Raw genomic sequence first — 25777 nt, 5'->3', positions numbered from 1 at the left:
TTTCACTCATCCTTTGTCTGAGGAGAAAAAAAAAAGACTCGTTTTGATGACGCTGTACAGAATCTGAGCCAAGAGCCAGTAACCGGAATTGCGGTTTAGTGATTTGCATATTACCAATACCATGCATCTTTAGCATGTGTTAGAGATGTGTGAGTATTGTTGCAGACAATTTACAACAGTCCACCATAGGGCCACAAGCCCTTTCAATGCCACTTTGTGGTGGCACCATATTCTCAAACACATGAGGCCTGTCCAATGTTCTGTGTTAGAAAGTGAATTAGTGAGCTCCATTCTTAAGCCGGTGATCTCAATGGCCTGTGAGCAGTGATTTGTTGGCCGTGTATATTACAGTCCACGGTCAGGGAGGGATCACTGAAGTGTGCGTGCATGCGCTTGTGTATGTGCGTGTCAGTGTGTGTGTGTGTGTGTGTGTGTGTGTGTGTGTGTGTGTGTGTGTGTGTGTGTGTGTGTGTGTGTGAGCGATTGGACAGGCCGCCTTATCATTCAGTGTTTACTCACAGTAAATTGAGTTGAAATAATAGTCTTTCTCTGAGGCAAAACAATGGAGGAGGCTGCAGGCGGATGTCCCAGGCTGATGCAGGGCTGGCCCGCACCGCTTCAAAATGAAAGGCAGAGCCCGAGGCCATTGGGAGGAGGCCGTCGTGGCAGGGAGGGGGATGGCCGCCTTTATGTGGACGGCTTCACCCGTTGCGGAACAGAAGCCCCTCTGACAGGCACCTGGGTAGGACAACGGGAAAAGAGAAGCTGGGAGGCGAGCGACGGCCTGTGGGGGTGACTAGGCCTCGGGGGCTGTGTCATTAGGTTGGTGGTGGAAAGGAAGATGACTGCCCTGAGGGCAGAAGAGCGACGTGTCCCTGTAGGACAGCCACCTCAACCTCTCACTCCCTTGGGTCTGCACTGGAGCTGGTGGCATGTGTTCATCTATTAACCCCCCCTTGCATCAACACACCCTCATAACCTTTAGCTATGAATGAGCTGCGGGAGTCCAACCTGTAGAGACTGAGCGTGCGCGCAAAGAAATGAAATCCTTGCGATGCACAGACACGCCTATGCTATTGTTTCTGCTGGTGTGTGTTTCAGCTGCAGCTCTCCACCTTCCCCCTTCATTTATCATGCTGCAACATAAAGTGCTGCCACAGCATTATAGAAACAGCTGCTTTTTTTCCAGCAGACATAGAGAATGGGCTCCTCTCCAGCACACAAAGACACGCGTGGCTCCAAAGAGGGTGTAAAATTTCTGCCTGAATGAAAACCTTTTTTCCTTGCTGAGAGGGCTGAACAGAGGTCTCACCACGGCGGGAGACTTTGTCATCGCGTCTGAAGACAAATCGGGATCCATATCAGACCAATGATGTGAACAATGAATGGCAGCGAGACAAATAATGTCTGCCTTTACAGCTAAATATCCATAACTACAGCTGCTTCTCTGGCTTTAGAATTCATATCGGTCCATTAAACGATTGACCATAGCATTACAAGACTAGGCCTTTGCAACTACTGAAAGTGAAAATAGAGATAGACTTTGCAATATTGCAGATGTAACAGCTAAAACTCTCCTGAAAGGTTTTTCTTCTTGATTTTGGAGCGTTGGATTTTTAGTCTCCCACACATCTACAGAAACTTTATGAAGTAAAAGAAAAACGAGTTCTCAGGTTAGTCCTAAAGGCATTTCACGGGGTTGAGGTCAGGGCTCTCAAATTTTTCCACACCAAACTCATCCAAGTTTCCCAGAGTGGTTGAGGCTCCTCTTGATTGATGGAAGGTTTGTTCCCTCCGTGTGTTTTCTCATGTGTGCGGCCATATTTGACTTCTAAATATATACTTCGCCACAAACTTCACATCTAAATCATTATTCTCACGTGTTCCAGGTTGAGAATCGTTACAATTGTGAAGATGAGTTTCTGTTGATTTTTATCCACGTAGTGTTAAAAGAAGGAACAAGCAAAATATCAATTGTAAAATATTGTGCTCAACACAAGGTGGCTTGGGCATCTGATTCGGATGCCTCCTGAACGCCTCCCTGGTGAGGTGTTCCGGGCATGTCCCACCGGGAGGAGAACCCGAGGAAGACCCAGGACACGCTGGAGAGACTATGTCACCCAGCTGGCCTGGGAACGCCTCGGGATCCCCCGGGGAGAGCTGGAAGAAGTAGCTAAGGAGAGGGAGGTCTGGGCTTCCCTGCTAAAGCTGTTGCCCCCGCGACCCGGCCCCGGATAAGCGGTAGAAGATGGATGCATGGATGCTTAACACATACATAACACCATGTATAGGAAATCTACCATCAGTATGAGTCTTATAGTTTCTGAAGTAGAGGTGGGAAGAAAAACCTGCCGCGTCACAAGGCAGTCACTTGAAGAGCCGGGCTAAGACAACTGAGCTGACTCCAAGTCAGCGCCGTGGGGCCATGCAGAAACATTGTCGGTTGGTTTGCAAAGTGAGCAGACGTGCCGTGCCATGCTTCTGTCATTCCATTCTTTGCCTCCGAGGCTCCATGTGGAGGAGAGAGAATTTTGTCAAACCTGTTCTCTTCCAGCTGGACAGATGAGATGTTACACGCTGCCAAACACATGACAGAGAGCTGCTCTATTTAGTGTGTGTGTGTATGTGTGTGATTGGGGGTATGAGGCGGTCAGGGTAGGGGTTGAGATATAATGTCAAGAGAAATAACAGGGAGGGCACCAGGCAACCTCTATCTAAAACTTGCCTAAGGCCCCAATGCATGCTTGAGTACTTTAAGACAAGAAGAGCAAAATAGTTTAACAGAAACTTTAGTTGGTTTGATGGAGATTCAACACAAATAATGTGGAAACGCAATGCTGGTTTAAGCAAATATCTCAATGGGTGACAAGCCATTGTCTGTCCTTGTACAGACAGTAAAACACCAATCAGAGATAATTTGAGCGATTAAGAGATGTTTGCCACATTTATTTAGACGGAGGGCCTACTGAATGAACTGTGCAGTTACACTGTAAATTTTAAGTTTACTTTAAACTCCTTTGGAAAAAAACCCTTAGAATTTCTGAGTCAAAAAACTTTTTTTTTATTTTTCGGGTAAATATAGCTCCAATTTTTTCCTGTGTTATATATTTTTTTCTGAATATTTTACTTTCAAATTTCACTCTGTTTACACTGGGACAAAATGTAGTCTTTTTAGTGTAAGATGTACTGGACGAAATTTACTGTGTAGTTTGCACGGGTGCCTGACTGTCGGCCACCGCTTTTGCCACAATTCAAAATTTTATTTGCCTGTGAACAACGCCGTCATTTAACGGCGACTCAAAAATACCACGTGAGCTTTCGGAATCAAAATACACCTTTCTGGGATTCAACTGGCTATTGCGATTGCCAAGTTTGCCAAATTTATATCCATACATTGTGTTTTACAAGAATACTTACAATTTCTTCTACTTGTGAAAATAAATGGGAATCTTTCTTCAGGAGATGCCCAAGTGCATTTAATGAATGGATTCATCAGCCAAACAGCCACACTCTTTCCTTTTATTTCCCGTCTGTTTCCTTTCTTTGTATTTTTGTTTTATGGTATAGTTACAGTGGCCACCCGATTCTTCCTTGACGATTGTGCCAAAATTGTGGGTGCTGTTTGCAACAGGTGTAAAAAGGGCTGTAATAAAGTTGAATTTTTCCCAGAAAACTTCATCAGCACAACATGTTTTTTAATTTATTTTTTTCATTCCCCTTTGGTTATAATTACTGTACAGCAGCAGCCCCCAATAATTTTTGACCATGGACCATTTCACAGTACTTCAGATTTTTCATTGACCAACAACCTACTCCATTCCGAATCTGGATGTAAACGTTTCGCTATAAAAAATATGAACAATATAAACAAAAATATAAACAATTAAAAACATTTTTTAATCTATCTGCATAGCCTTGTACCAAATCGGCCACAGAACGGTGGTTGGTGGATCACTGCTACGCAGTATGTAGCTCTTCAGACAAGCAACAGTTTCTCCTGGGATGGAATTTATTAGGGGACTGTAGGAGAGGAGGACCATAGCCCGGCTTGTCATCTCCGTGGTGATGGTTTTGCTCAAGAAACATCCCGACAGCTTGTATCACTTATTAAAAAGAGAGTTTTGGTCACCATGGAACAATTGTGAGAGCACCGCTAACTCAAAAGAACATTTGAAGTGATGAAATTGGAAGTTTTAGTGGAAGAGGCAAATCAACATTGTACGAGAGTCAGACAATTTTTTTTTGGAAGCCAGCAATTGGATGTACAAGTATGTGCCCATCCCCTTGATTTCAACTCACCTCAATGAACTCAACTCAATAGCTTTGTCATTGTTGACATGGCATAACTCATTGTGACTGGCTCAATGAGAGCCTTAAGATCCTTCAGAAGCTCCAAAATTGCATTTCTGATTACATTTATCTTGGACAATTTTCCTCTTGTTTGATAAATCACATCTCTTTCCATATACTCCTCCCCCAATATGCAAAATGAACTGCTTGGCAATTTAGTATATTTTGCAGGCACAATCCTGGCTGCACACGGTTCAGCTGCCATATCTTCCATATACACAAGTACATCTTCAAATTGTGCCTGTTTTGCACATGCCCTATGTGTAAAAGTTTTGGGAAATATGTTTCAAATCTATCCATCTATTGTCTCATCCGCTTATCCCCAGGAGGGTTGCAGGCGTGCTGGAGCCTATCCCAGTTTTCGAGCAGTACGCAGGGTACACCCTGAATTGTTTGCCAGCCAATCACAGGGCATACATAGAGGAACAACCATTCACGCTCACAATCACACCCAGTAGCGACAATTTAAAGCATTCCATTAACCTGCCATGCATGTTTTTTGGAATGTGGGTGGAAACCGGAGTACCCTGAGAAAACCCACACAGGCAAAGGAAGAACATACAAACTATAAACAGGAAGGCCGGAGCGGGAATTGAACCCCACACCTCTTCGCTGTGAAGAGGAAGTGCATACCACCTCATCCCCGTGCCGCCATGTTTCAAATCATAACCATTAAAATAACAAAACACTTGATGCACAAAACATGAAATACATACTGTCTCATGCAAGATGGAATAGACCACAGGTGTCAAAGTCAAGGCCCGGGAGCCAGATCTGGCCCGCCACATCATTTTAAGTGGCCTGTGAAAGCAAATCAAACATGTCAATTTCCATGATTATTGCTAAAATCTCTACCAAAATTTAAAATTCTCATCTGTAATAAATAAGCGACATATTGTCACAATTTTTTGTTACCAAACCTCTCATTACAGTAACTCAAACAATTGTTGAATAACCAGTTATTATTGACTTTTTAATAAGGTTTCAGTCATAACGGCCCTCCAGGGGAAACGGTAACTGAAATGTTCCCATGACAAAAACGAGTTTGACACCCCTGGAATAGACTATTAAATTACAGGATGATACACTCACTGTCACCAGCACAATTTGATGATAAAAACAAATCTACATTTGCTAAGATTAAATGCTTAGTCTGAGTTGATGCGGTGAAATAGATATGAGTTTAACACGTTTTTTATTGTATATTTCTGAACTTAGTTTTAGTTTGATGAGCTGATGAACTGCACTTTTCCACATTTTGCTTACCTTCGGATTTTATCGAGTGCAAGTATTGAGCCACATTAGATTGTACATATATTCAAAACGACACGTAATGATGGAGAATAACCTTTTCATTTCTCGAGCCAAAGACCCCTGGACCTTGTAGGTGGTCTTAATAATGTAGCTGATACGCTTTTGTGAAACAGCGGGTTTTGCTTTTCTGTGTGTGTGTGTGTGTGTGTCTCTGTGCCCTCTCTCTGTGACTCTCTGTCTATTTGACACATTCCAACACTGCACCCTTCTCCAGGGCTCCAACCTACTATTCGGTCGGCATGGCTACAGCCATACACCCATGTCAGTTCTTCAGACATATTTGTTTGGCTAGTGTAGCAACATTTTGACAAAAAAAGAAGAAAAAAAACACATCTTTTTTGCATAACGCCTGCTAATCTTGGGATTTTGTTCTTTGAAGAGGATTGCTGATCAGAAATTCAAATATATTAATTGAATGCTAATCTGAATGTTAATCCCCAACCCCCGGGTTTTAAAGCATCCCGTCTTTCTACAACTGTTTATTTTTCATTTGCGATCCCCTCTTTCATTTTCTCCAGACTATGCCTCCACCATGCAACTTTCAATATATATTCTATTCCCTGAAGGTTTTAACAGAATGCCTTTTACAGTGGCTGACCAGATTGGTGAAATTACTTTGACGCTTAAATTATTTAGTCTATTATTTAGAACCGAATTCGATGCTGGCACCAGTACCTTTGAAAGTTAATTCATCTGTTTTTCAGTAAATACAGTTTATGTTTACCCCTCAAGTGCCACAATTTTGAAATATTTTTCCAGTATTAAAATAAACAATTTACTGACATTGTAATTTTGTGTAATTGTCCCTCCACTACCATTTCCAAATGGAGACATTATCTCTAGGATTTTGTCATTATATGAAAATCCTTAGGTAAGGAAAAGGCAGGACACCATCAAAACATTTAGCGCCCTCTGAATCTTTTTTTATATAGTAAATAAAACTCAGTTTCTTTCCCACAACATACCATACCATAGATTATGCTATCCTATGCTACCCAATATTATACTTTGCCAAATGTGAACAATTTATTGTACTTATCAATTTACGCATATGAAAAAAAACCTACTTTTTCTAACAAAAACATTTTACATCGCAATGTTGAGAAAATGAAACAGTCCAGTAAAGAAGAAAAAAAGAAGAAAAAAAAGATTCAACCACAAATCATCAAATTAAAAAACAAAACAAATGAAAATAAAATGTTTTTGTGTTGTGCGAGAAACACTCACTTTACAGGTCAACGTGATTCGACTTATTGATTCATGTGAGGACATGGGATCCATTCCGCAGTGGCTGCTCACCGCCTAACCTTGCAGCAGTCAGTACACTTCTCCACAGTTGAAACGGTTGTGTAGGATTAAGGGCAGCGCTATCACACACATACAAACACCGATCTTGTGAACATCTAATTCCTTCTTGCCTCACATTCCCTCTCTTCAAACTAATTTTGGTCTTAGGCTGAATCTCTGTTAAGTAAACAGAGCCCCGTCGTACAATCCATGTCCGGCACAATGATCTCCAGATCATCTCAGCCCATTAAAACCTGGTCAAACACTTTACTTTCCGCCAATATGCCAGAAGAACACAAGATTGCAATGGAAGAAAAGAGGGGGGAATGCATCTGGGCTTTTCACAGCCTTTCCCAGATTGTCTGCCATTCTTCTTTGATATGTATTAATCCAGCATCTTCCAGCGCTGGTAAACTCCTCAAGATGGACATGGCTTGGTTCGTGGTGGAAAGAGGTCAAGCTCCACTGGCCTCTGCGCAGCACTGTGGAATTTTTCATTAGTGCACAGCTGGGTCACAAGTGGCTCCAAAGCCGTCTTAATATTGTGTAGACCCCCAGATTAGGAGTGAAGAAAAGAAGCCAAAGCGCGATGCTCTCCACCAGACCCTGTCTTTGCATATTTGTAGACTTGTGCTTTAGAACACCTCATATTACTGTTTGTTTTATTTCTTATATACAGAACCTCCAGGTCAGTGGTAATTATAAAGCCCTCCAATCCAAATGTTGTTTTTTAACCATTCCAGCACTGAATCGGGAGGTTTATTTTCCAAAACAATACAGAACGATTTGTTGTTCTTCTTGAAAGTAAGAATGAATGTGAATAAACCAAAGTGGACTTTGATTATGCGACATAAAATCCTAATTGTTTCATTAAGTTTAAATTGTAAGATTTATGACTTGTCATTTAGACATGTCAATCCGTTAGCCGAGACACTACAAGTGATACTGTGTATCAGGCCGTAACACTAAAACAATTCCATGCATGGATCTCGCCCTTGAATTTTGTTTGGCTGCTTAAAGTGTAATCGATAATAACTCTTCTTTACAACTGGGCTTTCTACAGCTGCTTTTGTACAACAGAATGCGTATTTAAAGGTCCTGGTGTGGCCAAAATATTAAACACCTCTCATATAAGGCAGTCCATTTCAACAGCACTGCCAGCTACAATATCAAAACAAAGTTGCTGATAAATCAGTGCCTCTCTTGTGTTGTAAAGGCAGAATTTGCAGAAAGTTGCACAAGGGGGAACCATGTTTCTGTGCGCAGTTATAGTCAGTTAGAGCTCTATAACATGTGATAGCCATTAGCCTTATTGTAGCCATCACTCTCTGTGCTCTCCCAGTTCTTTCGCAAGCTGCAATTGCTCCCAGTGGCTCATCAAGCAGGCCGAGACCTCAATTGTTAGCCGATGCATATTACAAAAGCCCCCCCCTAAAAAAAATCCTGACCTGACCTGTATTTATACATATGTATATTCATATTCATGTTCATATTATTATTTTACTGTTGTTATTATTATGGTTGGTTTAGTTGACATATTATTATTATCGCATAGGATACACTTTTTTTTCTTCAGAAAACTTGACATTCATTATTTTGTCATTCTAATTCCATTGCTGCAATCCTGTTTGTTCCAAGGTGGTGGAAAAATTAGCTTCATGTGATTTCTGATACTCAGGAACACCAGCTGTCCAAACAGCATCCTATGTGCCTGTCTGCTTACTCTTGTATTTAGATGTGTACTTAGCCTCCTCCGCTGCCCAGTACACTGTCCCTTTCACTCTGCCAGCTTTGTTCTACCTGTGTGGCTGGGAGGAGGATTATTTCCACCCTCAGAGAGGGAGAGGGAGAAAGAAGAGAGAGATCCCATTTTCCCCTCAGACTCATTAACAGATACATGTGAATGAGAAGCAGCCGCTCACTTGATGCTGCAAGACAATTCTCAGCGCACCGCTTTCAGAGCCCTGCACTGCCTCGTGTGTAACATTATCGTATGCCTGCTCAACTTGCAAGGCGTAAGACACTTGACATATTCAGCACTGTTAAACGCAAGAGGTTAGCATGTTTTAGGCTGGGCTTTGCGTCATCGGAAATGCGCAGTCGCCGAAGTGACATCATTTGAATAACGAATTCAGGTTTAGGATTTCTTTGTGCAGCTGTGCAGTATCCAGCCACAGATATCGGACAGAGATGTCGTCTCAGGAGCTGCACATTCCTCGATTTGAGAGCTCACGCTGCCATAGAATTAAAGCGGCCATGTTTATTTTCACACCGGATGACTTGTGGGATAGATGATCCTGGAAAACACTTAGCTCCAAACTTACCGTTAGCCTTGTGTTTTTACAGAATCAGTTAAGATCCGTCGAGCGGCTTTTCTGTTTCCCCCTTCGACGTAATGCAGGTGCAGACACGTGCGGCGACACTTCCAACACGTCTCCGCTATTATCTTGGCCGTGCAAGTGCAATCAGGTCTTCTCATTCTTCCCCGGTGAGCTTCGGAGGCAGCCGGTGCCGTGAGCCAGGGAGGGGAACGAGCAGAACCCCGTGGCCAGGGCCGTGTGATGAAGAAGGCACCATTGGGCCATTAACGGTGTACACATCTCTGGTTAATGTGTTTTACTTTTACCTGCTGGGAGTTTAATTAAAAAACAAAGAGGCTCGATTTAAAGGTCATTATTATGCTAATGTTGTAAGCATGGGATGGTGATTAAGCAGCTTTTAGAGCTGACTGGAGCTAGCCCTTGGGAGCAGTAGGATGGCACTTTTTATTTGGCTTCATTACTCTCCATGAATCTGTAGTCCAAAGAGAAAAGCTGATCATATGAAACAAGGTCAGCCACTGAGATGTTTACACAGACGACATGACCATATCACTTTTTTGGGGACATTGATTCATGAGGACATGTTTGTTGCACCTGGTTCTTTCTTTCTTTCTTTCTTTCTTTCTTTCTTTCTTTCTTTCTTTCTTTCTTTCTTTCTTTCTTTCTTTCTTTCTTTCTTTCTTTCTTTCTTTCTTTCTTTCTTTCTTTCTTTCTTTCTTTCTTTCTTTCTTAAAGACATTAAATTAAATTTAAATGTTAAATGCAGCATTCTTTTGAAATCTACTTCTTTCCCTTTCTCTCTGCAAAAATGTATATCCTCGTATTAGTAAAATTTGGGTTGGTATTTAACGGATGCAGGGTTGAATATACTCTACACAGCAAAGGTACAAAAAGGTTTACATTTGAAAAGATTAACATTGTTTACCATCTTGGGATCAAATGTTTCTGATTTAAGTGAAACTCCTCATATTGCAGATTTTCACCTTTAAGGAGGGAAGTGGAAAGTTGCTTTCCATTAGAAAAAAAAAGTCCCCATTCACACGTTCAGACAGCCCTTCCTATAATGACTGAAATCATCATGTGGTTTGCATGTTTAGCATACTCAGACACTTGACACACATGCATGCTGACACTATTCCCAGACAACTGTAATACAAAAAAAAAAAAATATCCATCCACTTTGAGACCATTTTTCAAGTCATCAAATTAGTTTGGATGCCTAAAAACAAAGTTGTCAAAAAATAATCTTTAAACTCTCCTTACATTTAGCTTTAGCAGAATGAAAAATAACTAAAATAAAAATATATGGGACTACTGACTGCGTGTCACCCATCCTGTCTCGAGACCTTGTTCTGACGGTCACACCCGATCATGATTGGCGTGACCACGGGTTGCCTAGCCAAAACAATCTTAAAAGTAATAGTTTACAGCTGCTGCCGGGATAATCCTCATCCCCTCAGGCTTGGATGAGATTCGCTGACATAAGAGGCCGGGGTGTATTGTTCCTGAAACTGTTTTGGTATTCCTCGGAGTACCGGTCAGCAAAATCTGAGTGTGTCGCACGTGTTGCTAAATGTAGCATGATCAACTCAGCACCACCCCCGTCCCACCTCCTTCTTTCTTTATGCTTCTCACTTTCTTTCATCCTGCCCAGTCCTCCTGATACTTATCACTGCAGCAGAAGCATTAAATGTAATGTCTGTGGAAGGGAAATCATTGGCAGCATGTGGTGAGAGCTTAAGACGTTGTCACACTTTAAGTTGCCTATAATCTGTTCAAAGGGAGAGTGCATAGTTCTCCAGAGTGCCTGTAAAAAGGAGGAAGAAGATGCTGAAGTCTCTCAGCTGCACTTGGCCAGCCTGAAGTGTTCATCAGACAAAATAAGTGCTGCTCCCTGTCGGCCTTGTCTTCTATATAATACTTTTAACTCTTGGCTGTGTCTGTTTATATTTACTAAAACCTTACCACCAGTGAGATAATCTGTCAGAGTGGATAAACCCAATCACAGATAAATTGAGAAAGAACAGACAAGGGATTACAGGTATGTGGACACAGGATTAAAAAGAAGGACGTGATGAGTCCTCCGGGAGCGAGCTATGTGCTGAGATAGGCCCTTTTTCTTTCATTTATGAGTCCATTGGGGAGGCCTAGGTAAATATTGACAGCTCTCTGCTTGAGATGCAGCCATTGATCCACAGTGGAGGCGCTCATCCCTTGATCTGTGCGCTCAGGTGTGGGAGAAGGAAAGCGAAATACGGCATGGGAATTGTTCATGCTGGTGGTCCTAGCCGCGACAGTTGGAGTCGTGTTACACGGCAGGCAGCTGCAGGTCCACGTGGTCAGCCGGTGGTTCACGTAGAGGTTGAATATGACGCAATGTCAGCAAAAAAATAAAAAATCAAAGCTTGTCACAACAGTTACATTGGAGTTCCATCGATACAATTGGAGCTACTTTGTCTTTATTTTAGAAGAAGGTATCTACGTACTGTTGGGCCAGAATTTCCCAAAATATATCATGTATTGTTGTAACATCAACATATACAGCAACATTATCCATCCATCCATTCATCCATCCATCCATTGTCTATCCATCCTTCCATCATTTCAGCCATCCGTTTATCCATTTTGTGAGCCGCTTAACCTCACCGGGGTGCCCGGTGCTTGCACAATATACTGATAAAGAATTAGGAGGAGTCAGAGCAAATGTCCTGCCAGAAGTACTGTTCATGTATTCAGGTAACGCACGGGTTTATGGTTTAACTTTACGGTTTATAAAGTTATGACAGCAATCAGCGAATTGATTAGAATTGCCATCGTCATACATTTAAAAAGGCTGCTTTGGGCTCATATCTTCTTTTTGAAGCGTGACATCCCCGTATAGATTTTGACTCTTGTAACGTTAACACAGTTCTGCTTCTTGTCGACATGAAATCATTTTTTATGTCGTCCCGGCTGCCTCCCGCGGGCACGTTGGCCCAGTGGCCCCGGACCTCAAACCACTAATCAGGTAATGTTGGGGAGGTTGAATGGAGTGCCTCCCCCTGGTCAACCTTCACTGCTCACACAGCGGTGTTGTTTTAAAGAGCATTCTTTAGCAGCTGAACTTGGAAAGGTATTAAAGTGGGATTAGGCTCCTCCACAATCCACTGCTTGTGTCATTCAGGGAGTTTGTGTTCTCCTCTCCCCGCTGCCACCTCCCCACTCCTCTTCTGTTTGATTGTGGCGAGCCGCAGGAGTGGGCCTGACTGTGCCTTTCAAAGGAGAGGGGTAGGGTTAAATCCCTAGTCCACTGCTCCCTGCTAATTCTCCTTGTTCCTTAGAGAAGGATTTACTTCTGCTGCCAGATTCTCAAAGGCCCTCTCTGCCCATCCGAAAAGTCGCCGTTGCCTTCCTGTGGAGGTGTGGTTGCCATAGAAGGGGCGTCATGCGTGGCTATTCCATCTGAACCCCGCAGAGAATGGGGACCAGGGGCTGAAAACAGGCAGAAAGTCCGGATTAGAGTCGAGGACAAAGCAGGACAGGAAGATTCCAGAAGGGACGAATAGGAATTACAGCAGCAAAAATAATGCAAAGTGACAGAGAGGGGAAATAGAAAAATAATGGCTTACAAGATTAGACTCGGTGCACGGAAGAGAAGAAAGGAAAAGGGGCTGAATGAGAATGTTTTCATCTAGATGGGAAGATTTGAGAGAGCGGCCGTAGCTGAATGCAGAATCCTGGACGTATCAAAACAGCGCTAACAAGTCATTTCCTCAACTTTGCGCTGTCTTTCTTAGCCTAAGCCGTCAATCAATAGCTAAACATTACAGCTCGGAACTTGTGCTGAGAGATTCATCACTTCTTTCCACTGATCCCACCATATAACACACTAATCCTTCTAAAAATGTGAAACTACTCCCTGAATATTCTGTTTTATAGGGAAGAGATTACACTTTTTAATTTTTTTTTTCCAAATTAAAAATTGTGCTTTGTTTGTTCGTGTTTTTTTCTTTTACCTAGTAGAAAAGATTCGATTTCTTTTAGAAACTTGCCCAAAAATTTTTTTACGTCTTATTCGTGAGATTTTTCCATTAAGAAATAATAATCTTCTTAATTTATTGTAATAAAGGACAGATTATAGGATTTTTCAACTCTTGCTAAATCTAGATTGACGCTGTGAGAAAGCTGAAAAGTCAATCACGTAAAAACGAGTTCTCTGCAACTGAGAGTTGGGACAAATGCAGGTGATTATTTGAATTATAATTTATGGTATTCCTTGTAAAATAACTCATCAGTTGTTGATGTGTGATGAGCTAGTCCTGTTGGGCAAAAGTGATGCAATCAATTTGTTAACAATAGAAACCGCACTTGTTTCCAGCATGAATACAGCTGCCCGGTGCTGCTTGCACACGTGTGAACACAGACAAACACGCACACACCCACACACCCTATTAGCACTCAATCAGCACCAAGAACACAATTAACATAACAAAACCCTCCTCTCATATTTACACACTATATTCATCACCATCGCTCATCCCTGCCCCGAAACAGTCGATGATGTTTAATAGTCCTCTCGTTACCTCCCTGCGTCGCACAATGAAATAAATGTTCACCACAAATAGAAAGGCGGCTGCCAGCTGTCTTCCTGACCAGGTCAAACAAAGAAGCCGCTAATAAATCCAGCTTCACGGCTAGACAACAGCAACCTCGCTCGCTGCCTCCTTGCTTCATTTTATGTGGCTTCTTCTGAATATGCGAGCACAAATTAAATGACTCACAGTCACCAATAAAACAATGCAAACATCTCGCTGACTGACCACAATAGAAGATGGAGATATTGGACGACTGCGGCGAGAGTTGCAGCACAGAGCCATGATGTCAGACTATTAGATAAAATGTGACACCCAGCAGTCAGCACTGAATCATGGACCCTGATATGGTGTCTGATGCACATTTTTGCGGGTTATGACGCAAAAGTGTCACTGTATCTCGTAGTAAAATCTTTAGTCATTCGAGGTCTTTGCTCTTTGGCCTCTATTTTTCTTTTTTAACATTTACCAGGGTAATTACGTCCTTATGAATTTTCTTGGTCAGAGTGACGCAACGCACCATCCTTTGTGCTGAAGCATTATTTCCCTGTCGAGCGACCGCACTACCCACAAGCCCATCTTAAGCCAAGTTCCAGAACAGACAATGATAACACTCAGTTAAGCGCAGACCCCCACTAAGGCCAAATGCAAACTAAGTTGAATCAGCATCGAACTGGAACACTTTCAATGACACCAATCTCGTGCATGTCTCCGAAAACCATCGTTTTTCAGACGACCAAATGAAATGCATTTTTGTTGAGCCATCGCGTCATCAAACAGAGCAAGACATTTTCAGCAGTTTAAAGTGGTCAAACATTTGTGAAGGTAACAGATCCACTTGGTGACTGACCAATAGTCGAGAGTTATTGAGGGTTGACCAAATCTGGACTTTGAAGTTTTCACCCAAAATTGACAATATGCTTGATTTTTGCATAATCCACCGAGAAATTAAAAACATTATAGATTCATCCCTCCAACCGTCTTGCGGGCATCCTCATTTTGGCTTCTTGTATCGGTGATCTTGTTGTTTTGGTCAGCCCCAGAGCATGAAGCCATCGATAAGGGTGGGAACGGAGATCATCGGCTACAACAAGAGCTTTTCTTTTCAGTTTGGCTCCTTCTTCATAATGACAGATCCATACATCACCGCAATGCTGCACCAGTTGCACGGGCATTCTATTTTTCCCTCACTCGTGATCAAGAGCTGGTTATAGCTAACTGATGGTTCAAAAGTCACCCAAATTGAGTGACATAGATGTGCCAGTGCAGGGCCCAGACGGAACAGTGCCAATGCTGGGTTATTTATACCCAGCGCATTGGCTTGAGGATTTGACCCATCATGTTGGGGCAAAGTTTTGAACAAACAAGGGGCCAGAACTATCCATATTGATGAGTTCAAGTTACCATGAAATGGGTTACCAGATAATCAATAATCAGTTGTGGCAAAAAATATTAAACATTTTATTACCAACATTTTCAAGGAACACAGAGGAATAAGAAGCAACTTTCCCCTGTCCGGGGTCGCCACAGCAAGCCACTCGCAGATTTAGCTCAGTTTTTACAGTGGATGGACCATCCATCCTGCTCGAGATTTCAACCCCAAAACCTGTGTCCAAAGTCAGCGGTTTTACTCAATGAGCCGTCCAGCCACTAATAATTCATTCATTCATTTTCCGATGTGCTTTATCTATTTTTCCAGATCTACAACAATATTTAATAGACCTTCCTTGAATTACTCTACGTGACACCCCTACATACATGGTTTCATGGATACATTACCAGTGTAATCCTCCTAAAACTACGTATGGTCATAACAAAAATATATATATATATATTATATACATTTTGACTAAGGTAAATACTATTTTGTATACCAGCATTTCGGAGGGAAAAAAATATTGTTTTCATTCTTAGGTTGTTTGCAACCAAGTGCAGCGGGTGCATGGAGAAGATTGCCCCAACAGAGTTTGTGATGCGAGCTTTGGAGTGCGTTTACCACCTGAACTGCTTCTGCTGCTGCGTGTGCGACCGGCAGCTAAGAAAAGGTGACGAGTTTGTCCTGAAGGAGGGTCAGCTGCTGTGCAAGGTCGACTACGAGAGGGAGAAGGACTTACTCAGCTCGGTCAGCCCAGATGACTCAGACTCAGGTGAGCCCTGCGCACCCTCTCACACCAGAGTGAGAACAGCACCGTGGTGTGATCATCACATGACACCGAGGTGTTGGCTTTTGTGCGTGCTGTGCCATCGCAGTGGCAGCTCAGAGGTCCGAACTCTAGCCAACTTGTGTTCTCATGTTCTCACACGCGCGCACACACACACAGACACACACACACACACATGGGCCACAACATTAGGCACACATCTAGTACTATCCAGTACAAGATAATATATAGCGTTCAGCATTTTACGTTTACTTTTGTAGACGTAGGGAGATTTTACCCGAAAGATGTGGTCCCTGAATGTATTGCAAAGTGAGAAATCAAACCATGGTTTATGCTTAAACAGCTGCAATTTAGTAGACATGACTTGCTGTAAAAGCTTCCGACATGACTTGTTTTGGTAGCTTTCTAATTTGAGCGGGAGCACAAGTTTATGATACAGTAGGAAGTGGATCCAGGACTCAGCCAAGCCCCTCTGTTATAACGGCTCCGCTCTCTATGCGTGGGCTGGCTGTGGTGCTGGAAAGAATTAAATCACTGTATCATGGTGAGTGACAGAGGGATTTGGGGGCCATTCTGCAGAACGCCTGCATCTCCACTCTTATCGGCTCGAGTGTTCCTCGCCTATAGCCTCCTCACACAATAAGGCATTTTGCCAAGTCTCACTGTTCACTACCATCTGGCTCACATTTAAACATGCACAAAAGCGGGGAATTTGTCAAATACATCTGTGCCTATGTCAACTTTTGTCAACTTGTGGGAATATTTGCTCTGCCTCATCCTTGTTCGCTCGTGTCCCACAGCATCGCGCAGGCTTTTGTGCGTGTCTCCAAATTTCGGGATGGAGAAAATGTTGACATGAACAGAGGTTAACCTCAGTATGTGGTAGACACAATATATATTTGCAGTGGACAAATGTAGTTACATATCAGAACCAGACACCAAGACGTCATGTGTGCCTTTCCTGAAAAAACATTGACTTGTATTTAGGTTAGAGTCATTCCACTGAAAGTGGGCTTTAAAATGATTACATTTTATGACAAAATGCTACATTGTCATTACCATTTTCTCCATGACAATGTTGTAATATTTTTTTTCCTTTTATCTTCCTCTTGACAATAAAACTATCGCACTAAATTCAGTTCTCTAATTGTTCTCTTTTTTATCCTTCATTGTAGAAGATGCATTCCCCATATGTTTGATCATTGCCTTTGTAAACACTTTCACATCGTCTTCTTATCAGAGACTGATTTTGTCCAAATCAGTTTAAGCTGAGTGCAATATATTAGAAGTGACACGGTGTCCACTTCAGTGACAAATGTACATATTTTGCCGTGCATTCCAAGCGCACGCTGTGGACTTCTGCGAGTGCAATTATGCATGTGACAGTTTTCTTTTGAAACCAGTTGATAACCACATTCAAAACACATGCGCGTCCTTTGATTTTGCATTTGTGGTGTGTTAATCTCCTTGAAGAGCGGAGAACAATGTTATATCCATCAGTAGACTGTCACTGACAAAAGGGTGTCGTTAGTTCAAACACATACTGATGATGCAAATCTTTGTGCAGAAAAAAGTGACGATGAGGAACTGGATATCAAGCCTGAGAAAGGAGGCATAGGAGGCCCGGGGAAAGGGGATGACAGCAAGGATCCCAGGAGACCCAAAAGACCACGGACCATTTTGACCACTCAGCAGAGACGAGCTTTCAAGGCCTCCTTTGAGGTCTCCTCGAAACCCTGCAGGAAGGTATGTGTAAGGCGGCTTCAATGTGGGGATGGATTTCAATCACGTTGACGTTAGTGTAGATGAGCTTTATTCATTTTGATCGTCTCTGGCCTAATTGGTACATTTTTAGTCTAATTTTTAACAATCTTAAGCTGGTGTAATAAATGGAGCAAAGCGCCTGACGACACGCTGCCTCAAAAGCTTTCAAGTGGCCGTAGGCAACAGATCAAAAGAATCATTCTTTCAAAAACCAAGCAAATGCTGCACCATGAGGGTGTATGTTTACGTGTTGTTCATGATGCTAAAAATCATTGTCTTTAGGTGAGGGAGACGTTGGCTGCAGAGACGGGACTCAGTGTTCGGGTGGTCCAGGTGTGGTTCCAGAACCAAAGAGCGAAGGTGGGAAGAAATATACTAAACAGCCCTTCCCAATCATGAATTTACAGAAAGAGCCCGGAGAATAAATCACCCAAACTATGTGTTTTAAAGTTATCACTGCATTCGTTTCACGGCTGCAAAAAAGAAAAGAAATATCACTTGAAGTTGCAAATCTAGCACACTGATGCACTAAACGTCTACACCCTCCCTCGGGCCGATGACTATCTTGTAAAATCCTTTGATACTTGACAATGAAATGTACTCCGATACAGATTTCAGGCAGTTCACGCGAGGGTGAAGAGCGTGAAGCATCCTTTCTAAATTAAAGATTGCATGTTAGCTTTGGGAGTTCCTCACAACTTGGACTCTTTTGTTTAGATGAAGAAGTTGGCCAGAAGACAGCAGCAACAACAAGAACAACAGAATTCCCAGAGACTTGGGCAAGGTAGCCACTGAGTGCACACCAAGAGCTTTCATTTCTCAAGTGCTGCATATTTATTGTCTTTTATCACATCGCACATTGTATTTTGAGTCAACAAGAAACAAAGAAGAATGTTTTGTTTTTTTTCCCCCCCCAAACCTTGCTTTTAAAAATATAGTATTGTTTATTCTTCTCTTCCATAGTTAAAAAAAATAAAAATCAGCAGCGTGCACAAGTGTAAGTATGGATCTGATAGTGTGTCGCTATTATGGTCAAACATGATAATTATGCCATTGTAATATTTACTGTTATTTAAAAAAAATGGACCTTTTGAATTCACACTGTACTACACACTTTACACACTACACTATAAATGATAATCTTGCTAATGAAGAAAAAATATATATATATACTTTCCTTTATATTTTACATTTCAATCATCTCCTTACGACATAGATATTACATGCAGGATGTGTTTTACATGAACATCAAGCCGTGATGAGCATATAAAAGACAAGCACTAAAAGTATCATTAAAATATCATTGAAGCACTGAATCTGAAATGATTTCCTGCTGATGTTTTTTTTCTGTTCACAATTCGCTTTTATTCACACAAGAAAGAAATATGATATGAAATGATGTCCAGAATAAATAATAATAATAATAATAATAATAATAATAATAATAATAATAATATGACCTGTGAACAAAAACACACAAAGTATCACCAAGGAATTGAAATGTTGCTATATATCAAAATATTTTTGACTTTGTGGAATAGATGGCATTTCTTTCATTAGGGCAAGGAATTGAGCTTGCGTAGGAAGAAGCTCCTGCAGAGCTGTGTCTTCATCATTCACTTTGCTTAGAAAAGTGTTTGCAAAACAAACTGGCTATAGGTTCGCGGCCGAGTGCGCTTCAGGAGGTTTCCAAGGTAATATGACAAAGGCATGCAAACTGGTTAGGCATTTGGAGCTTGTCGCTATCTCTCATAAGAACTGCATTTTTCATACACACACACACACACACTATATATATATATATATATATATATATATATATATATATATATATATATATATATATATATATATATATATATATATATATGAGCTGAATGAGGGACGGACACCACCCGAGGGGTGAGACGAGGATTTTTTTTTCTAAGACGTTTAAAGGAAAATGTTAAAACACATTTACAACAGTAAAAACAAGTGTTGTGAAATAAATAACCTCTTACGGATTTAAATATTTCATTAGAAAAAAAATGACTCCAATCCGTGCTGTAAAAAACTAAATATGGGAACTACATTTCATTCAGCGTAGCCTGCAAGGAGATGAATCTCGAATCAATACATTAATTGTTCCTGTTCAAGCCTATCGACAAGTCTGTCTGTTGTGCCGTGCAAACTTGCCCTCACGTGTGCTCACTTTGTTGCAGAAGTAATGTCCAATCGAATGGAGGGGATGATGAGCTCCTTTACACCTCTGCCTCCGCCACAGCAGCAGCTGGTCTCCATGGATCAGAATGGCTACAGCACAGACCCATTCCAACAGGGGCTCACCCCTCCACAGATGCCCGGGGACCACATGAACCCATATGGTGAGCATCCAGTCACTTGCGAACCCCCGCTTACTTGTCTCATCTACCCCCCCCCCCCCCCGATCAATCTCATAGCTCCCCAGCGCGGAGCATATTTTCAAGCCACAGCAACCTGATCTAAGAGCACCTTCTCCTCCCACATGCGATAACGCGAGCGTACATATAGACGCGTTTGTGTTTTGTGGATCATGTGGTTTCAAGATCTTTCCCCCCCGAGTTTTGAGACATCCCGTTGCTGATGATCTTGGTGGTTAAAAACATGTGGTCAGTCAGCGTGGAGCGCTTTGAGGAGATGGAGAGCAATGCAAACAAAGACCGGGGGTCGTGTCTGCCAGCACATCAGGAAGTGAGCGCAACTACTCACAGATTTTGCAAAGACATTAAACTGCAAATGAGAGGAGGGGGAAAATATCAGTCAATCAAGTTTTAATCCACAGGATGTTACTGGAATAACACTTTTCGGAGTGATGTCCTCACTAAACCCCAGAGGGACCATTTCCACAAGTTCATAACTTCCTTATAATTTGCCTCCATTTAGTTCTTCTTGATAGTAAGAACCTAAATCCCCAGTCTCATCACTCTCCTTCGGTTTGGGGAAAAGAACAATATTGGCAAGGCATTAAAAGATATGTCTCAAAACACTGTCCCCATTTTGTGCACTATCATTAAGATCCAGAGTGTAATAAAGTTAACTATTCCCTTTAGACAAATAACATGTTGAGGTTTTATGAAAGGCGTAAACAGTTGCTATTAGCCAGATCTTTTAGGAGGATGCCCCTTGTTTACATGCGGCCTCACAGAGCACAATTGTCCCAGCGAGGGCAGCAAAAAGTGAGTTTTGATGATTTCAGAGGAAACAGGTTTCACAATTGTGATGACACAAAAACACAATTCCTCCAAGTGACGATTAGTAATTATAATTTCCCAGCGCTGCCATAGGTCGCAAGATTACATCGATGTGTGCAGTTGCTGTTTTTTTTTTGGGGGGGGGGGGGGGGGGTTCACTCTGCTTCATCGAGGTGACAGATTTTTGTAATTTATTTCACACAGGTAACGATTCGGCATTCCACGACATAGACAGCGACACGTCTTTAACCAGCCTAAGTGACTGCTTCATGGCATCATCAGAAGTCAACTCCATGCAGGCCCGTGTGGGGAACCCAATCGACCGCCTGTACTCCATGCAAAACTCCTATTTTGCATCATGAAACGACAAAGAAAGCAATGAAAAACAGCACAGAACAAACTGCGCATCTCTCCCTATAGCCTGGCGCTCGGGCGTTTGTACACAAGCACGGATCCGACAGAAGAAAGCGCTCGCGTTGGGTCCACGATTGCCAAACCACTTGTAGGACAGTGAAGAATCATGGGACTAAAAGACTTGTTAATTGTTAGAAACCATTCATTAGGATGGCTTACCCCCAACAGGAGATACCGTGTTACTATTTTCCTTGTTCACAAGTAGACACTCTTTCAAACCAAATAACAGTGTGAATTCAAACAGTGCATGATCAATTGTGAACAAAACCTTTCTAAGTCATCCCGGTTAAGATGTGGTGTTTGGATTATTTTTTTCTTCTTAACACTACATAGTTTACCATGTTTACCGCTAGCATTTTGATCACTATGAATAGGTACTAGATATTGTGTTAATAGTAAATAGGTGCAGCATGTCTGCAAGCGTGACTGTACATTTATGTATGTTTGAGAGTTTGTGGTGAGAAAGAAGCGTTTAGAGGACTTTAAAAAAAAGGCGGAGAAAATGGTGGACTAGTCAGATCAGTGAAATGTAAATACTTTTCCGCGGCAAATTGGATGTGCATGTTAAAAATTGGAAAGCATTCTATTTATTTAACTATAACAGGCTCTTGAAGGTACATATTAAAAATGAAAAGCTTTATTTAAAAAGGAGAACTTTTTTTGGAGCAATTAGTGTGTTCACAAGTTTCACAACCTATTTGTGTGCCATTTTAATATGAAGATTAACCCTTTTTCGCAGTCAAGCTGTAAATGAGCAATGTGCTATTTATTTCGTACAGACCATACACTCTTCGTTGTCATTGTTATATGTGCATTCTGAAAATGTTAAAGTTGCTAATTGACCAAAGTTGACTGGTTTGATGAATAAACAATGTCTTTCTCCTGACAACATTGAATAAATGGCCTCATTCAAAGTACTGTACCGGATTTGAAACAAATGATGTGACAAGAATAATAAGATGGCAAACAACATCAGATTTCTTCAGCTTCAAGTCAAGATGTTGATTCATTTTGGCCGAATGAGGCAGCTAGCTTAGTGAAGCACAAATGCTTCCCAACAGCTGTACAGTAGGCAACCTCATATTTGAAAACAGACAGCAGGCTGTTACGTTTTCACCGTACTGGAGGTCAGACAGGGACATAGGTCTCTTGTTGATGTTCAGCTTTACTCCTTTTGCTACAATGTGGACACTGTAAACAGAAAAAAGCACAAGTGAGACGGGTGAACCATTGCTGAATTTTCAGGTCATAGATTGAAATAGAGGAGTTATGATAACTGACATAATGACGATAAATGTTGATCTACCCCTCGCGCAGTGAGCATATTTGACAAAGAGTAATGTAGTATACTGTAGTATAGTATACAGTTTGTTGCCATGAAGAAATTATGACTCTTGGGCGTAAGTCAGGATACACCTTGGCGTGCTCACAAAGGAATCACAGGGCACATCGAGACAGACAACATTCACATCTTTAACTACTGTACGTAGAAACCACAACATCATCAGCGACCATAACTGTCACGTGGTTTAAAAAGAAGTCAAGTATTGTTAAAGTAATTAATTAAAACCCTCAACCTTAATGCTCATGACAAATGTGTAATCAAACACTCTTCTTCCTTTTGAACTTTAAAGCATAGTTCAGCTCAGTCAGTTATCTTGACTGCAGTCAGGTCGGCCTCAATTCAACGTCAAGCATTGCTGCTTCGTGCCAACTTTAAAATACAAGCTCAGTAAGGCCTTCATATCCATGTAAAGTGTTATTCGTTTCGCTTTGATTCAGAAGTTGACCCTCGGGGCGTGTTGCACAGTCACCAATGAACAACCGTTGTGACGGCTGGCTTGACGAGACAGGCTCCCTGCTCCCGGCTTTATTCGCCGTGAGAAGGTGTGCAGGAGGACCGGCGGCGAGACGGTTATCTACGTATCGCTGTGCCGCGGCTTTGACAGTCCGTCAAAATATGTCTTTATGTGAAAGTGATCCTTAGTGCCAAAAACTAAAATAAATGAAAAAGTGGACAAAGGACGGACGGTTGCCTCAAAAAATATGCTGAGTGTGTAAGGTCGCTGATCACAAGATCCGATCGTACAAGTCAGGGGTGGGCAATTCATTTTTCTACCGTGCCATGCAACTCAGTTGTGTTAAAAATGAATTTAATGTTTTGTTGAACATTTTAACTATAAACGTTGCCCAGATGTGCTGCATGTTTTTAAGTTCATCCAAAAGGTCAGTGGGTCAGAAAATAAAAAAGAGCACCAAACAACAACCTCTGGTACCCATTTGACAGTCACACCACTTTTATTTATTTATTTATTTATTTATTGTACTCCTGTTTATAAGGAACGGCAGGAAGACGTCCACGGGTGGATGAGGAAAAGTTGGCCAGGGAGTGAAGACCACTTTCCACCTCTGTTGTTGTTGTTTTTTTTTTTCCATGTGTATAATTCCCACCTGCCCCGCTGTACCTGTGCAAATGTGGCAAAGTGAAATGATTTGTGAAGATGCCCAGTACACTTACTCCTTGGAGATCTATCTTGAAGGCAGAACTCATGAGATTACCGGTAATAATAAACAATTGTTTGTTTTTTTTAATGGTGACATTCTAACTCATTTATATAAATATACAGTATAATTTATAATTTGTCAATTTTACAGCTAATACCATAGCCATATTCAATATAGTTGACGCATCGCTTGGAATGGGTCAACTGGCTCAAGGCGGTGTTTACAGCAGTATGAAATGAAATGAAAAACAATCTTCATATTACAGATCCAAAGGGTTTGTGGCTTCTGTAGTTTCCTTTCTGAAATGGGTTCAAAATGCTCTATAATTGTCAACCACAATGTAAAATGTCCCCCTTCACTTACTGTACTGTGATTGTGCCAAGGGCAGTCGAAAACGGATCATGTAGAAAAGCTTAATGCTGCCTAATGTGTAGGCTGTGATAATTCATTGAAGACGTGGGTAAAGAGCATACATTTTAATCTGGATTTGTGAGAATTTCAAGGCTGTCACAAACAAATATTTTCATAATTGATTATTCATCGATTACTTGAGTGATCCCCACACCACACACACACACACACACACACACACACACACTGCCCAATTGATTTATTTATTTTTTCACAGTAAAATGCTTGACAGTGATAAGCACGCACTTACAAATAAAATTAACTTTTGCCAAGCTTGATGTACAGTATATCATAGGTGTCAAACTCAGGTCCTGGAGTGCCACTGTCCTGCATGTTTTCCAAGACTCCCTGTTGCAACACACCTGATACAAATGAACAGGTTCAATGTCAAGCTTGCACAGAGCTTGCTGATGATCTGATCATTTGAATCAGGTGCGTTGCAACAGGGAGACTTGGAAAACATGCAGGACAGCGGCACTCCAGCACCTGAGTTTGACACCTCTGATGTATATGAACAGAATTGACACTTAAAAGTGAGTAATATTTTCATATTAATTTTTGTATAAGCCATCTCTTGCCGGGTTAAATGCTTCTCGCGGCCGTTTAGGCTGTTCAGATGATCTGCAGTCATGTGAGGATGTGATGGACATAAAAAACATGTGTCAATGTGAGGACATAAAAAACCAAACAGCCAAAAAATACAAAAAAAAACCCAAAAACACAAAAATCCATGTCTCAGTGATTTGAACAACAAAATGAGCTAATATATGTTTTGATTGGAATTAATCCTGAGGCTTGTTGAAATCAAATATAACAGATTCTAATATTGTCACTGTCTCTTCGGTCAGCCGCCTCGCAGGCCACACACACATACAGTACATCAACACAAGCAAATACCAATATTGGTCAGCAAAACCAAAATCAGGTGACACCATTGAACTTAAAGTAAATGAACGAAGAAAATCTGATGACTCCTGTAAAAGTGCAAAAAGGAGTGGCTGTAGTGCTGTAAAACAGTGGAGCGTAAACCTCGCCCAGGTCCTGAGGCTCCGTCTGGCGGCTGCTTGCAAGTGCCACCTGGACGCACTCTCATCCTTCATCTCGTTGACAGCTCAGCACTGCACTCAGGTTGTCTTCCACCTTCCGTCTGTGCAGTCACATGATCACATGGATTCCAAAAACTCTCCAATAATAGTTTCTGCTGTGTTGCAGGACGGTATGTTCTCGCTGTGAAAAGCCACCTTGAACAAAGGGAGCAAGTGATGTTCTCAATGGTTTGAAGCATTCCAGAAGTAAATTTCCACAATCAAGGTTACAACACCTCTTCAGGGGTAATACCTCAGTGAGGATTCCTGTAAGCAGAGTGCTGTGGCAGGTGCAGCCATCTTTGTCAGTGGTGGCAAATATTGAAGACCAATTCTATTGTACTCTACGTAAATAGCTCGTAAGTTCATTTTTCTGATGTTTTG

At 41.7% G+C, this 25777-nt stretch overlaps 1 protein-coding gene across 4 annotated transcripts in view; it reads left to right on the top strand.

Annotated features, from left to right (window-relative positions):
• Positions 1–22281, top strand: part of lmx1bb (LIM homeobox transcription factor 1, beta b) — a 49776-nt gene extending 27495 nt beyond the window's left edge. For 3 of the 4 annotated variants that reach the window (XM_052068038.1, XM_052068037.1, XM_052068035.1), the window contains 6 exons: positions 15758–15990; positions 17573–17751; positions 18052–18129; positions 18487–18553; positions 19971–20132; positions 21183–22281. In XM_052068038.1, the coding sequence (XP_051923998.1) occupies positions 15758–15990; positions 17573–17751; positions 18052–18129; positions 18487–18553; positions 19971–20132; positions 21183–21340 (877 nt within the window). In that variant the 3' untranslated portion in view covers positions 21341–22281. The remainder of the gene's footprint in view (positions 1–15757; positions 15991–17572; positions 17752–18051; positions 18130–18486; positions 18554–19970; positions 20133–21182) is intronic. The other variant, XM_052068036.1, reaches the window with a different exon arrangement.
• The last annotated feature ends 3496 nt before the right edge of the window (positions 22282–25777 follow it).

The sequence above is a fragment of the Hippocampus zosterae genome, chromosome 6 (assembly GCF_025434085.1).
Source record: "Hippocampus zosterae strain Florida chromosome 6, ASM2543408v3, whole genome shotgun sequence".
Taxonomy (NCBI): Eukaryota; Metazoa; Chordata; class Actinopteri; order Syngnathiformes; family Syngnathidae; genus Hippocampus; species Hippocampus zosterae.
This window is presented reverse-complemented; position numbering and strand designations above follow the sequence as displayed.